This window comes from Calidris pugnax, unplaced genomic scaffold (assembly GCF_001431845.1).
Source record: "Calidris pugnax isolate Ruff unplaced genomic scaffold, ASM143184v1 scaffold81, whole genome shotgun sequence".
Lineage (NCBI taxonomy): Eukaryota > Metazoa > Chordata > Aves > Charadriiformes > Scolopacidae > Calidris > Calidris pugnax.
The window spans coordinates 13,120,644-13,132,716 of record NW_015090880.1 but is presented as its reverse complement, the minus strand read 5'-3'; the positions used below and the strand labels follow the sequence as shown (position 1 = coordinate 13,132,716).

At 43.5% G+C, this 12,073-nt stretch overlaps 1 protein-coding gene across 3 annotated transcripts in view; it reads left to right on the top strand.

The window, feature by feature from the left end:
* CHCHD6 (coiled-coil-helix-coiled-coil-helix domain containing 6) overlaps nt 1-12,073 on the top strand; it is a 114,434-nt gene that overhangs the window by 70,632 nt on the left and 31,729 nt on the right. For all 3 annotated transcript variants that reach the window (XM_014946611.1, XM_014946609.1, XM_014946608.1), the window contains one exon: nt 5,437-5,572. In XM_014946611.1, the coding sequence (XP_014802097.1) occupies nt 5,437-5,572 (136 nt within the window). The remainder of the gene's footprint in view (nt 1-5,436; nt 5,573-12,073) is intronic.

The window sequence follows — 12,073 nt, the reverse complement described above, 5'->3', positions numbered from 1 at the left end:
GTGCTGTGTATTGCATCTGTCTGGAGTTATTTTTCTGACATGTTAAAGAGAAGCCATCGGAGCCAACTGCTACCCAAGGGAGAATGCAGTTTTACAGGTCAGTTAACCACTTATCGGCTTTTATATATGTACAGTACAGTGTGGCAGCACGGCACATTTATGTGACCAAAGCATCACTGAGCTTAGTCTGAAATGCACATAATGTACCCTGGATACATAAACATGGTAACCAGCGATGTGACACGTCTCTGATTCCTTCCTGATGTGCAGAAAGTGCCGCTGTGTGCCCGGGGTTTTGCTCACAGTGCTGCCCCTGCACCTCATTGCTGACCTCCGAGGCTGCCTGCGCTGCAGTGACAGTGGTGACTAATGTGGTTTGCTCAGGTTACCTCAGACACTGGTCTTAATCAAATAATGCAGCAGAAAGCAGCTAATCCAGTTGCTGGATTTTGCAGCCCACAGGAAATTCCAGGTTGTTGCCTCATTTAGGTTGCAGCTGTGTGCTGGAGCTAGATGCTCGAAAGTCAGCTTATACGAGGGACCCTGCGTGCCTTTATTTTTGACTTTCTAAGCAGAGGTATCTCAATGTCTAGGTTTAGATACCATCAGTCTCTATCTCAAGTTTTTTCTCAGTCTGAACGGTTTCCCAGGGTAAAAGGTAATAAGATGATCTTGCTCTTAACTCCATCTGGAGTTGCTCTTCTACCTGGTAAAGCCAAGTGAAGGTGTGGTTCTCGCTGTGGAGTTACTGATTTTGCGCTAGTCTAAGCAGCTGCCAAGGCCTAAAGCACTGAAGTTGTACCTCTGCTTGGCTAGTCTGATTTTTTTTCAGCTGAGTGGAAGGACTAGCAAGTACATACACATCTTCCAGCTTTCCCTTGCTTTCCAATAGCGTTCATAATTCTTCTTCTGAAAAGGGAACCTGTCAGCAGGAACTAGCAAGTAGCCATCGTGCCGTGTTTGAAACCTCCTCTCCATGGGGTCTGTGTCCTGGTGATACCACTTTCATTGCTTCTTGCAGTAAGTTTGTATGTTTGCCTTTGGAAGCTGTGTTGCTTCTTGATTAATTGATGGACGTTCAGACCAGCACTCTTCCTACTATCGCAGAGCTTATGATGGAAATTCTCAAAGAACCTTGCTTTAACCTCCCGGACGCTTAGCACTTCTTCACGGGGTTTATATCCATGTAGAAATGAATTTGCCGAGACAAATGAATGCAGTTATTGACTGGAGCAGCCGTTACCTGCTGCTATTGAACAGTTAGGAGAGGGTTAAGAAGAAAACCTCTTCTGAGCCACTAGATTGGCCCTGACTAAGATGAATGTCTAATTCACTCCCAGCGTCCTTACTGCTGCCAGTAATAAAAAGCTTGCTTCACATATTCACCCCACTGCAGACGTTTCTCTTAAATTAAATATCAAGAGGACATATAATAGCACGATTCCACGCCAAGCCAATATTATCAGATTGATGTCAGCAGTGATAATAGAAGAAGGATAAGTTGATGAGATTTCATTTATTAAATAAAGTAAAGGGAATACGCAGTGATAGAGAGGATTTGGTAACTCTCGGTGTGTCAAAATGCAGCAAGATCGTGCTCGTTCCGTCTTACCTCAAGGGATAGCAGAGAGAAGGATGCCCTTTGTTTCATTTTAAGAAAAACTCTCTCTTCTTTCCCAGACAAAGACCTGATTTAGATCCCTCCGTGGAGGGGCGGGGGGGAGGAAGATCTGAAATTGTGGATTTCATGTGTACGTAGCCTTCCTTCCCTCTGAACGCTGGCGAGGCAAAGGTTTCTTTCCCCACTACGGCAGGGGAGGCACCACTAACGAGTTTTATTTCTAGATTCATCCTTTCCTTTTTCCCTCCTGTCATCTTTTCTCCTTTCCTCTTCCTTTAAACAGATGAGAGTGTGTGTTATTGGTTTAATCTTTCATATTCTGTATGTCCTGCATTTATTTCCGAGGCATTGTCAGAGCCCATCTCCCATACCTGCCTGGCTGGGGGTACTGTCCTCACCCCTCCCGGCCCAGCCTTTCTCTCTTGCCTTTTCCCTACCTGCTATAAACGAGCCTCTTACATCTGTTTTGATAATAGCAATGCATTTTATTTTAGAGGCTAATTGTCTACCTTTTTTGGTAGTAGCGTATTTTTGCTTAAAACTGTGACCCATTTTAGAAGACAGGTCAAAGGTTACTAATCTGCTCTTTATGTGTTCAGAACTCATCCCTGCTCCACCATGTTCCTTCCTCCTTGTTGTTTAAGAAATAATAATAAAACCCCTCAAACAATGAGATGTTTACCAAGAGCAGTGGAGCGTCTAGAAGATTAATTTTTCTAAAGGTTGATTAGTATCAACAGCCTTGAGCTGGGCAGAGGTTGAAGGGAGACGGTTGACGAAGGTCCACGTCCTTTGGAAGACAGCGTGCTGTTTCTCTTAACAGAGATGTTAGTAGTTAGATGCTGCTGGTCTCCATCAGGCTTTTCATGTTTAATTCCTTTTCCTTTCAGACATATATGAGTAAAGCCAGACAACTGTAAGGTGCAACTGGTGTATAGGGCTGTAGTTACCACCTGAGTGGAAACGTTGCAACCTGAAGTTAAGAGACTTAATATGAGCAGGAGAGTGGCATCCCTTTGAGTCAGATAGGACAGGAGTAGTGGTTGCTGTGCTCCTCAAGCAATTGTTCCCCGAAGCAGTTCAGATACCCTTTTTCAGCCCAGATGGGCACCAGAACTAGTCTGCTGGATGTGGGTGGCTTGTGTTCTCCTGGACTATGCAGGATTTTCTCCCTTATGGTGAGCTCACGTTTACCTCTTGTGCCTTCATTTCATAGACGGGGCTGCATGGTGGGGCACAGGCACAGTTATCTCCCAAGCAGTGCTAGCTTCCCACTCCAAAGTGAAATGTCTTTCTCAGTAGGATTTAACTAGTTCTGTTGAATTTCCAGTTCACTTGTGACTGCACTAATATATTGGTTTGTGGAATTTATGTTGATAATTACCTTAACCAACTTAGCATTACGTTGATTAGTTTCTTTAAACCTGTTTTGAGAAGCTGGTGCTGCAAGTGATGCATAACCTGAGTTTGAGGTTTTATTTTGAAGAAATGAAGAATCGTTACGATTCTGGATACCTGGTGCCCAATAAATCTTCTCTGTGTTGTGGGAAGTGGCACATATAAACACTGATTTAGGTACTCGCCGGGCAATGCCATTCCATGCTGATTGATCCTGTGCCTCTGGTAGACTTTAGGCAGCAACACTCACTCTGGCTCCTCACTCACCACAGTGTGGCTTTTAAATAGCCCTGTGCTATGGGCTGAGCACCAAGTTCTTCTCCTCAAGAAGAGGACCGTGGACTTTGCACTACTGTTGTATGACTGATGCTATAGGAGGGACAGTGAAGGAACAGATAAAACCAAAAAGGCTCAATTCCTATAACTGTCCATGCTGATAATGGCAGCCTCAAGCATTCTCCTGAATATTTGTACCATATTGTTCAATTCAGGTGAATACAGACTGTTTTGTGGCGTGCTGTACCTTTCTGCTCTTCCAGCTCTCTGCATGAAAAATACAAAATGCCTTTCAGTTTAACATGGCTGAGTTTAAAAAAAAAAGAAAAACCTAATTTTAAAAGTCTTAACTTTTTCAATGAATTGAGGGATTTGGTGGTATTTCCTGACCTGGTATTGTTTGGTATCGTTTCCACAGTCTCGCTGATTTGATTAGAGTGATATTAAAGTTAGTGACAAAGCAAAATGCCAACATTATGAGTTTCTGAAGCTCTCCCTGGGTTCTCTTCTATTCCAAAATTTGAAGATTTTTTAGAGTATGGATTTTTAGAGGCTTTAGAGTGATTTGCTACAGAACATAGAAATTAGAAATGCACACTAGCCTGTAGGGACTCTGCATGGAATAGGTTTCTTCTGAAAGCTGTAAGATTAGTGAAGAGGTGGAAAAAGAAGTCTATATAGTGTCTTTGGTGGTTTCTGATCCAAACAGCAGTGTTTAGAGTATGTCTGTCATACTGTTACTGATAAATTTGTAGTCTGTCCATGTTTGTTGGAAGTAGAACTGAAGTAATATCATTTAAGTAGCATTGAAGTAATATCATTTGGAGTATGTCGCAACTGGACTATTCTGGGGTAGCAATCAGGCTACTGATAGGAAAAGGGCAGAATTTATTTTTTTCTTCTTTGGATCCTTCCACTTGCCTTCCTGAGCGCCCTACAAAAACGAGCGTGATTTGGGAACTCCTATCTGAGTTCTCCAAAAGCTTTTAGAAGATCTTGATTTAAGATTTTGTGGTTCTTAAAAATCCGTTCCACCCGAGAGAATGAGACCTGCCCAGGAACAGGTCACATTTTCTCTCTGCCTTGCTCTGGAGCCCTGTTGCTGAGTGAGTGCCTGTTGTTGTTACTGTGGGAATGAATACATCATAGTGTGGCATTAATGCCTGCCCGTAGCACCAAGTGTTTTGGAAGGAAGAGGTGCATTTGATATTTGGGCACACATCTCTAAACATATTGGGGCAGAAAATGCAAGGAATTAACTGGATTTATGGTTTAGGAGGCAACATCTGAGGATTGCTACACCTCAGCATATGTTCTCTTGTTCTCTGGTAAAACAGACCATGGCAATTGTGCTGCAAATTCCTGCAATTTGTGTCTGCCTGTCTGTGCAGCTGATGACACTGTTGTTACTGTGTTTGTGCCATTGTTGCTGGTATTGTTTTACAACGACCTTCCCCTTTATTGGTACTGTTGCTGATGATGTGCCATATGTACACATGCACATTAGAGTGTAAGAACATCATCCCTAATTGTTCTTGGGTAGCTGTCAATGCCGCTTACGGGGTATGAGTACTAATTGCTTCAGAAATACAAAGAAAAAGATATCTGGTCTTGCTATTATTCCGTTTTTTCTAGTCACTGGGAGAATTGCAGTGCTTTCAACCACAGTTGGATTTTTTCAAGTGTTTAAATAGATGAGAATTCAATAGATTGAGGCGGCTTATTCAACCAGTCCGTTCAGTTCCTTGTCAGACTGTTACAGATCTAGCTCAGGCCCAGCCAGGATTCCTGAGTTCTGCCAAAGATTTCCAATGGGAGTTGGGGAAATCGTTGAACCTCTTGGAATTGATTTTTTTTTTTTTTCCCCTGACTGCAGAGGAGAGATGGTGTTTTATCTAAGGGTAAAACATGCAACCTAGAAGGAAAGTGTTCTTTCTTTCTGCTAAGTACTCTGGATTTTTCAGCTGAAGGATGCTGTTGGTCATTTGACCCACTTTGGTGATTCCTGCTCCCACCAGTTTCTCTCTTTTTTAGGGCTAGGTGACTCCAATACAAAATTAGTATGTGTGTCACTGGTAAAATGTTAGTAAGTGGGTGAAAACTCCTCTTCACATATCTTTCTGTGCTTGTTTTCCCTGCAGGAGGAGGAACACTGATCCTGTCTGTGCAAGCCTGCAGTCTGAAATTCTGAAGTGCTACCAAGAAAACAAACATGAAGTGCTCAAATGCTCAGAGCTGGCAAAGAAGTATCAGCGCTGTGTCAGTGCAGCTCAGAAGGTAACAAAAGCTTCCCTGTTATTCTTGCTGGTTTTGCTGTCTGTTTTGCATGGTGTTTTCTTCTGGAAGTGTTTCTGAGAGCTGTGGTACCTGTTAGTCAAATTGCAATGTTCATAGGAGACAATTTTTCTTTGGGATCCATGTTCCCACATACATTCCACGTTTCCCACTCACACTGTGGCGTGTCCCAGCTTCACTCCCATCGGTGGGTCCTGTCATACTGAGCTGCCACCAAAACAGTAGCACCGATGCTCCAAGGTTTCAAAGCCAGTCACAATAATTTTCCTGAGTTTTGCCTTCTTCGATGCTGTAGTTTGCAAGTGGTAGGCAAATCTGTTTTGCCACTGTCAGCAACATTTTGAACGAGCTCTAAACATCCTCCCATTATGGGACTTCGCAGTTGGAGGTCTTTCTTCCTTTCATTGCTGCATGAGGAAAGCTTCTTTAGTGGGCAAAGCTGCTGCCTATTAAGAAAATTGCACGCTCCTAAAAACTGTTTATCTTGTGCGGGGGGCCAGGAAGCCTTATGGCTCTTCCTTCTGAGATGCAGAGCCCTAGTAGATTCTGTTGATGCCTTAGGACAGTAGCTGCTCACTACCTTGGAAGAATTTCTGTCTATTGAAACAAGTGAAGGAGAAAGGAAAAATGAAGGATTTGGACATAACAAGTAGGATATGGTCTCAGTAAAAGTGAGTGGTAAGACATAAGCTGCTGCTTGGGATGTCTGGAGCGTATAGGATGCTGTTCCCCACATGAGAATTCAGTGTGTCAGCTGTCCCTCGAGGGCATGCTTTTCTTTTGGGGGGATAGAAAATTATCCAAAAGGTGCTGAGACTATAGTAAGGTGAATTTGGGGAGCCTTCTGGGAATAGAAAACTGAGACTCCTCTCATGGGATTACTAATGCGAAGGGTGGAGATTTCATAGAAGCAGTCTTTCTCTGTCGCATTAGCATTGTGAGGGGAAGCTGTGTGCCTGATTTAAGTATAACATGAAACAAGCTGCCAGCCGGCTCCCAGAAGAAGCCCGACAGAAGGAGATGGGAAAATTGTCAGGATATATTAGACCAAATGTTGTTGCTAGTCCTAGTGGAATTTTTTTCCTTCCTGTTTACAAAGAAGGTCTTTGTATGTCTGCAAATCAGCAAGGTTAAAGCTGCCAGGGAAAGGGCTTTTCTCTGATATCTTTAAAGTCCCCAGCTCCCAAAACGTGTGGTTTCTTTTTCTTTCTCAGCTTTAAAGTGAAGCGGTGCCGGTGCTGCCTCTGCACAATCCCTGCCCTCTGTTGCTGTGCGCAGAGCGTTGGCGCATCTCCTGCCAGCCCCCCTTACCTGATGCTTCCTCCTTGCCTCCTGTAAATCAGCCCTGTAGCCTTTTCGGTGGAGTATATCTTTAGCAAATGCATTTACCAATACATCTTTATTGCATGCAGTGCGGGCGGAATGTGATTACCAAAGAAGACAGATTGCATTAAACTTCAGCATATTTGCAAGCTGCGGCTCCAACCCGCCTGAGAAAGGGGCTGGGACGCTGCCAGCCCTGAGCCCCAGCCCGACATTATTAAAGAGTAAATTGGAAGCTAAATGACTGGTAACAGCAGAGGGCAGTGAAAGATCCTATTAACTTGGATCTTTTTTGGATTGGTGTGGCGGTGGGGTTTTGGGTAGGTTTTCTTTATAAACCGAAAACTGAGGGTCGTCTTGGTGCCCAGAGTGTTCAGTGAACTTCAGAAATTTTTTTCCCCACTGTTATAGAAAATTCCTGGAAGGAGCAGTGCGTAGGACATTAATTTGTTGTGGATGATGACAATATGGCAGAAAATCTCCTTGCTATGTTTTAGGAAAGAGTGAGGGAGACTAAGGAATGGGTAACTAGACCTTGCTGCTAGATGTAGGCGTTAGAGGGTTCTGCACGTACCAATTCAAATAAAATTTGTGTAAGGCAGCATGTCTTCTGCAGTTTCTTTTGTCCCAGGACAGCTCAAACCCTGACAATTTGCCTCACTGCTCTTGCTGAGTCTTCTGATTCCTGAGATATATGTAGTGGTCACAAGCTGTTGTGGTTTTTTTATAAAGCATTAAAACTCCCTCCTCCCTTCCCCTTTTGAGCTGTTATTTTTCTTTAAGTTTAAATTAGCAACTTCTACCAAATGGCTTTGTCTCACGCATTTCTCATTCAGGAAATTCAGGTTGGAGGAATGTGGGAAAGAGGGGCCAGAATCTCTTGATTTCTTGGGTGTTTTTTCCTTTTTTTTTTAAACACAATTTGTTTTCCAGTACAGGAGGCTGTAATCAAAGCTGGATGTGTGACTTCAGCTCACTTGCATGCTGGTGATTTGTTCTTCTGCTTTTTACTAAAGATTTTATAAGGCTTGGTGAATATTCTTTAATGAAGCATCTGGTTCTCTGCAAGTTCCTTTTGATGGCTGGTAAAAATGTCTCCAGGGCATGGTATACATTAGACTTAGAGAAAACAAGCTCTAGATTTCTAGACTGAAAATTACAGCTTACAGTGGATGAGAATAATTCTTTGCATCTTCCTCCTTACTGTGTTGGTTGGAGACTGTTCCTTTGGGCACCCATTTCCCTTTGCCTATTGCTGTGCACATCTCTGAGCCAGGAGCCGAGATGCACCCTCAGTTCCTTCTGCCCCGTGGACAAATGTATCAGGTAATCATTTAATGAGTTTTGAAATGTATTTTCTACTCATTTCCTGTACAGGCCCTCTTACAGGAACAGGTTACTTTATCGTAGTGCGTGGCAGGGCTATAACTGACATTACCTGTTTTATATGTTTTCTGGCCATCGGGGCTTCTTTTGTAGTCAAGGGAGGGCAGTAGGCACTGCCAGGGCATGGTGCAGCTGATCCTAAAGCAGCCATCTGAAGCAGGTCGACTGAATTGTCATCTGCAGGTGAGTGTTCCTCTCTGCTCTGGGGACATCCGGACCATGCACTCCAAAGTTAGTGCCTGTCGTGGGATGTTCATAGCGTTACGGGAGCAGGATCCTGCTCTGATTGTCAGTGTTCGTAGCTAGTGTACTTTCAACTTGTCCTGCCCAACCTGCTCTCTAACTTTTGCCATTTATACCATCTGGAATGTTCAGTTTTGGTCACGTCACCATTGACTGGCTGCCACGGCGTCGGCCCGCCTGGGCTCTGGGTCACTTGCTGGGTCCCGTGCTTTGCCGATGTGGGAGCTCTCTGACTTTAGAGTATGTTACTATAATGTCTCCTGTTTAATTTAGGAGTGTTTTATCTTTTCTGGTGGTCTGTTTTCATGGCTCTGCAGAACTTCAGCTACAGCATAAAAATCGCTGGCTTTAAATCTAATAAAAGCTGGGATAATGGGACAGCTGTGGGAGGGGCAGTTCCCATTGTGTCTTTTAAAATTGCCTGTAGTTTATTGACCGCAAGTTTCACCAAGAGCTACTGCTGCCGTTAGATAATGAGAATTGAAAATTGCTGCTGCTGTTTCCCCAAGGTTTTATCTCGTGCCAATGCAAAGAGGGTGTGGAAGAAAAAGGAGAGTGGGCAGTGGAAATCTGCGTAATTTCTTACTCTGAGTCCAGATGGAAGCGAAAAACAAATGATTTAATTTTTTTTTTTAAAGTCTAAGTCCTATTGCTGTATTGCTTCCCTTCCCCTGCAAATATGCACTCACATGCAAGCTTTTCAGAATATTTGTGACCCATTCTGCTTTCCTGACGTCCTGTTCACACCAGTTGGCAAATCTGAATTTCCATCGAATTTTAGTTGGTTAATTTGTTACGTAATTGGTGGTTATACGAGGGAATTTCCAACCAGCTGCCACTGGAAAAATGCAGCCTCTGGTGACCATACATTAACGTGGTCTGAGATTTCAAACAGGACCTGCTTCCTGCGACAGTGTGCAGAAAAATGCCTGTTAGTGAAGAGCTTGTATTTTTTTCTTTCCGAGTGTTTTCTTACTGTCTCTAGGTGCCTGTCTTTCACAGAAGGACCAAGGTGAAATTTTTGCGCTCTAGCTCCTGGCCAAACCAAGCTATAAAGAGCTGCATACTCAGACACGTGTATTCCCTTGTCAGTAGGTGCTGTATACATTGAGCTAGGAGCCATTCATAATTCTGCGCTCCTTCTCCGTATTCCGCGTCCAGCTCCTCACGAGTCTGCTGTTTGTAACAGACAAAGGTAAACCCACTTCCATCGAGGCTTTAGGGCTTGTCTACGTCAGGAAATTACAATGCAATAAACTGGTGAGTGAGTTTATGGTAACAGCAACTTCTCTGTATATGAGCATTCTCAGCTTATAATGGAAAAGCAGGGAAAATTCACACTGGTTTACAGTGAGTCACTCCGCTATGCAAACAAGCCCTTGCAAAACTCCAGTTGTCTGGATTCCAGCAGAGGTAGACTTTTAACATAACCTTGAGTCGACTGCATTCTTCTTTGCCCTTGCCTGTAATCAAAAAGAATGTGGTCAATTTACTGCTCCTACTTTTCCAAGTGATCCCTGTGAAAGCCCGGTTCCCGTTTGGCACACACATCAAAGCACTGCAGCTCTGCTGGAAGTTTGTCTCTAATCTGTGGGCAGTGACCTAGATTGCTGAGAAGATGCCGCAGGTAGTCGTGCAGTGTCCCATCCTGATGGAGCAGTTTCACTCAAGCATTTTGGATCCTGCTGAAGCGTGGCCCACTGGGAGCTGTCGTTTCTGCAACCTCAGTCTCTCTCTGCTTAGGAGAAGCAGCTTCGGGATGCGTTGGATGCCACGGGCTGCACTGCAGGTATCATTCTGGATCATTAGGCTCTTATGACTGTTTCCATTCTGATGGATTGCAAAATGCATTGTAGATTGTTTCTGTACTTATTGGGGTAGAGCATAGCCATCGGGGTGTGTGGCTGGGGGAAGAACATTTTGGCCAGATATAGCACGGTCCATAGCCTGTATTTGAGAAACGCCAGGATTTCTCCTCCCCAGAGATTCTGCAGAGGTAGATCTTAGCTGTTGACAACTCATCGAGAAGATATAAACATATCACAGGGTGCGCTACTTGAAATGCAATATATCTAACTTGGAAGGCTTTATGTTTGTTTGAGCTTTCTGAAACGCAGCTTTGTAGTTTCGGATAAATCTGTGTGTTTCCTATCAGGAGGATGTTACACCCAGGCACCCTCAGCCGGGAACGCGCCTGCCCTGCCTTTTGTCGGTCAGTCCTTGCTCAAAGCAAACAGATCTGTAAAGCGTTTGTCTTGCCTTCTCTGTAAAGTCAGTTCTCTTTTTTTTTTTAATCTTTCTCTCTTCCAACCTTTATTTGTGCAAATGCTGTGGCGATAACACTATCGGAGGAGTTTATGACTCAATAAATGGCCCCCACAAGGGAGTCGGTGGAGAGGCCGCAAGCTGCAGGCAGCTGCTGTTTGTTTAGTCGTAAACACAGAGGAGAGCAGCAGTGGATTAACTATACCCTGTTATTTGCAAAGGTGAAAAGGGTCCATATTTTGCTTCTAATTATGAAAGGATGGACACAGTTACTGTTTTTATTTTTAAGGCAGCAGTGTGAGTCTTGGGTCCATACGCAACACTTCACATCCCCAAGAGTTCATCCGTGGATAAACTGAAAATATAGAGCTGCCTGAAAGGACATAAACCACCATCTTAATATATGAGGCACGTCCCAGGGTAAAATGCTGGCCTACTTAAAATGGAAATGGCCATTTCCATGGCTGCCTATACCCGGTATTTACGGAACTGGAGGCATAAGTTCTTCATTTGCTCTGTGTCTCGGCACTTCATGAAGCCCTGATGTTCCTCACAGCCTGGCGTGTTGTCAGCACTTGTGACCCATGTGAACAAATACCTCTCTCTGTCTACTGTTTGCAGTCCACATAAACCCCAAATGTGGCACCTCATGGTGTTTGTAGTTTTTGAAGAAAACAAGGGCATAAAGAAGCTTAAAACTTTTCTGCTCACTTGGCTGTTCTTCAAGGGTCCTCTTCCAGAGATACTTAGTCCATACCCTGAATCATCTTTTCCTCTTGAGTTCTTGTATCTGTTGTCTGGTCTGGAAGGAGGACTTCTGACCCCATTTCTCTTCTCAAAAAAAATCTATTGTCTAGCAGTCTAATGCGCAGTCTGTGGTTTTCTGGTTTTTGTTTGTTTTTTTTTTTTTGATGTTACAATGAGACAGAATTGCCTTTGGGTCTAATTTCTCGCTTGATGGTTCTGATCTCAGATACACTTACAGGTAAAGTTAATCTAAATATGCGTGTTTCACAGATGGTTTGAAGGCAACTTTGTTATAAGAGGGGGGAAAAAAGAAGTCAGAATGCCATTACAGTTCCTGAGGTTGATCTATTTGGTATTTTAAAACATCTAAAATGTGGTCTGTATTACAGCTCTTTTTGTTTTAAAACTTAGTTTGCCTGAACCTGTTTAAAAGCAGTCTAATTTTTTTCTATAATAAGAATGCTATAAAACCTAGCCAGTCAGGAATGAGAAGTCAGGGCTGACGTGATGCTGTGATGT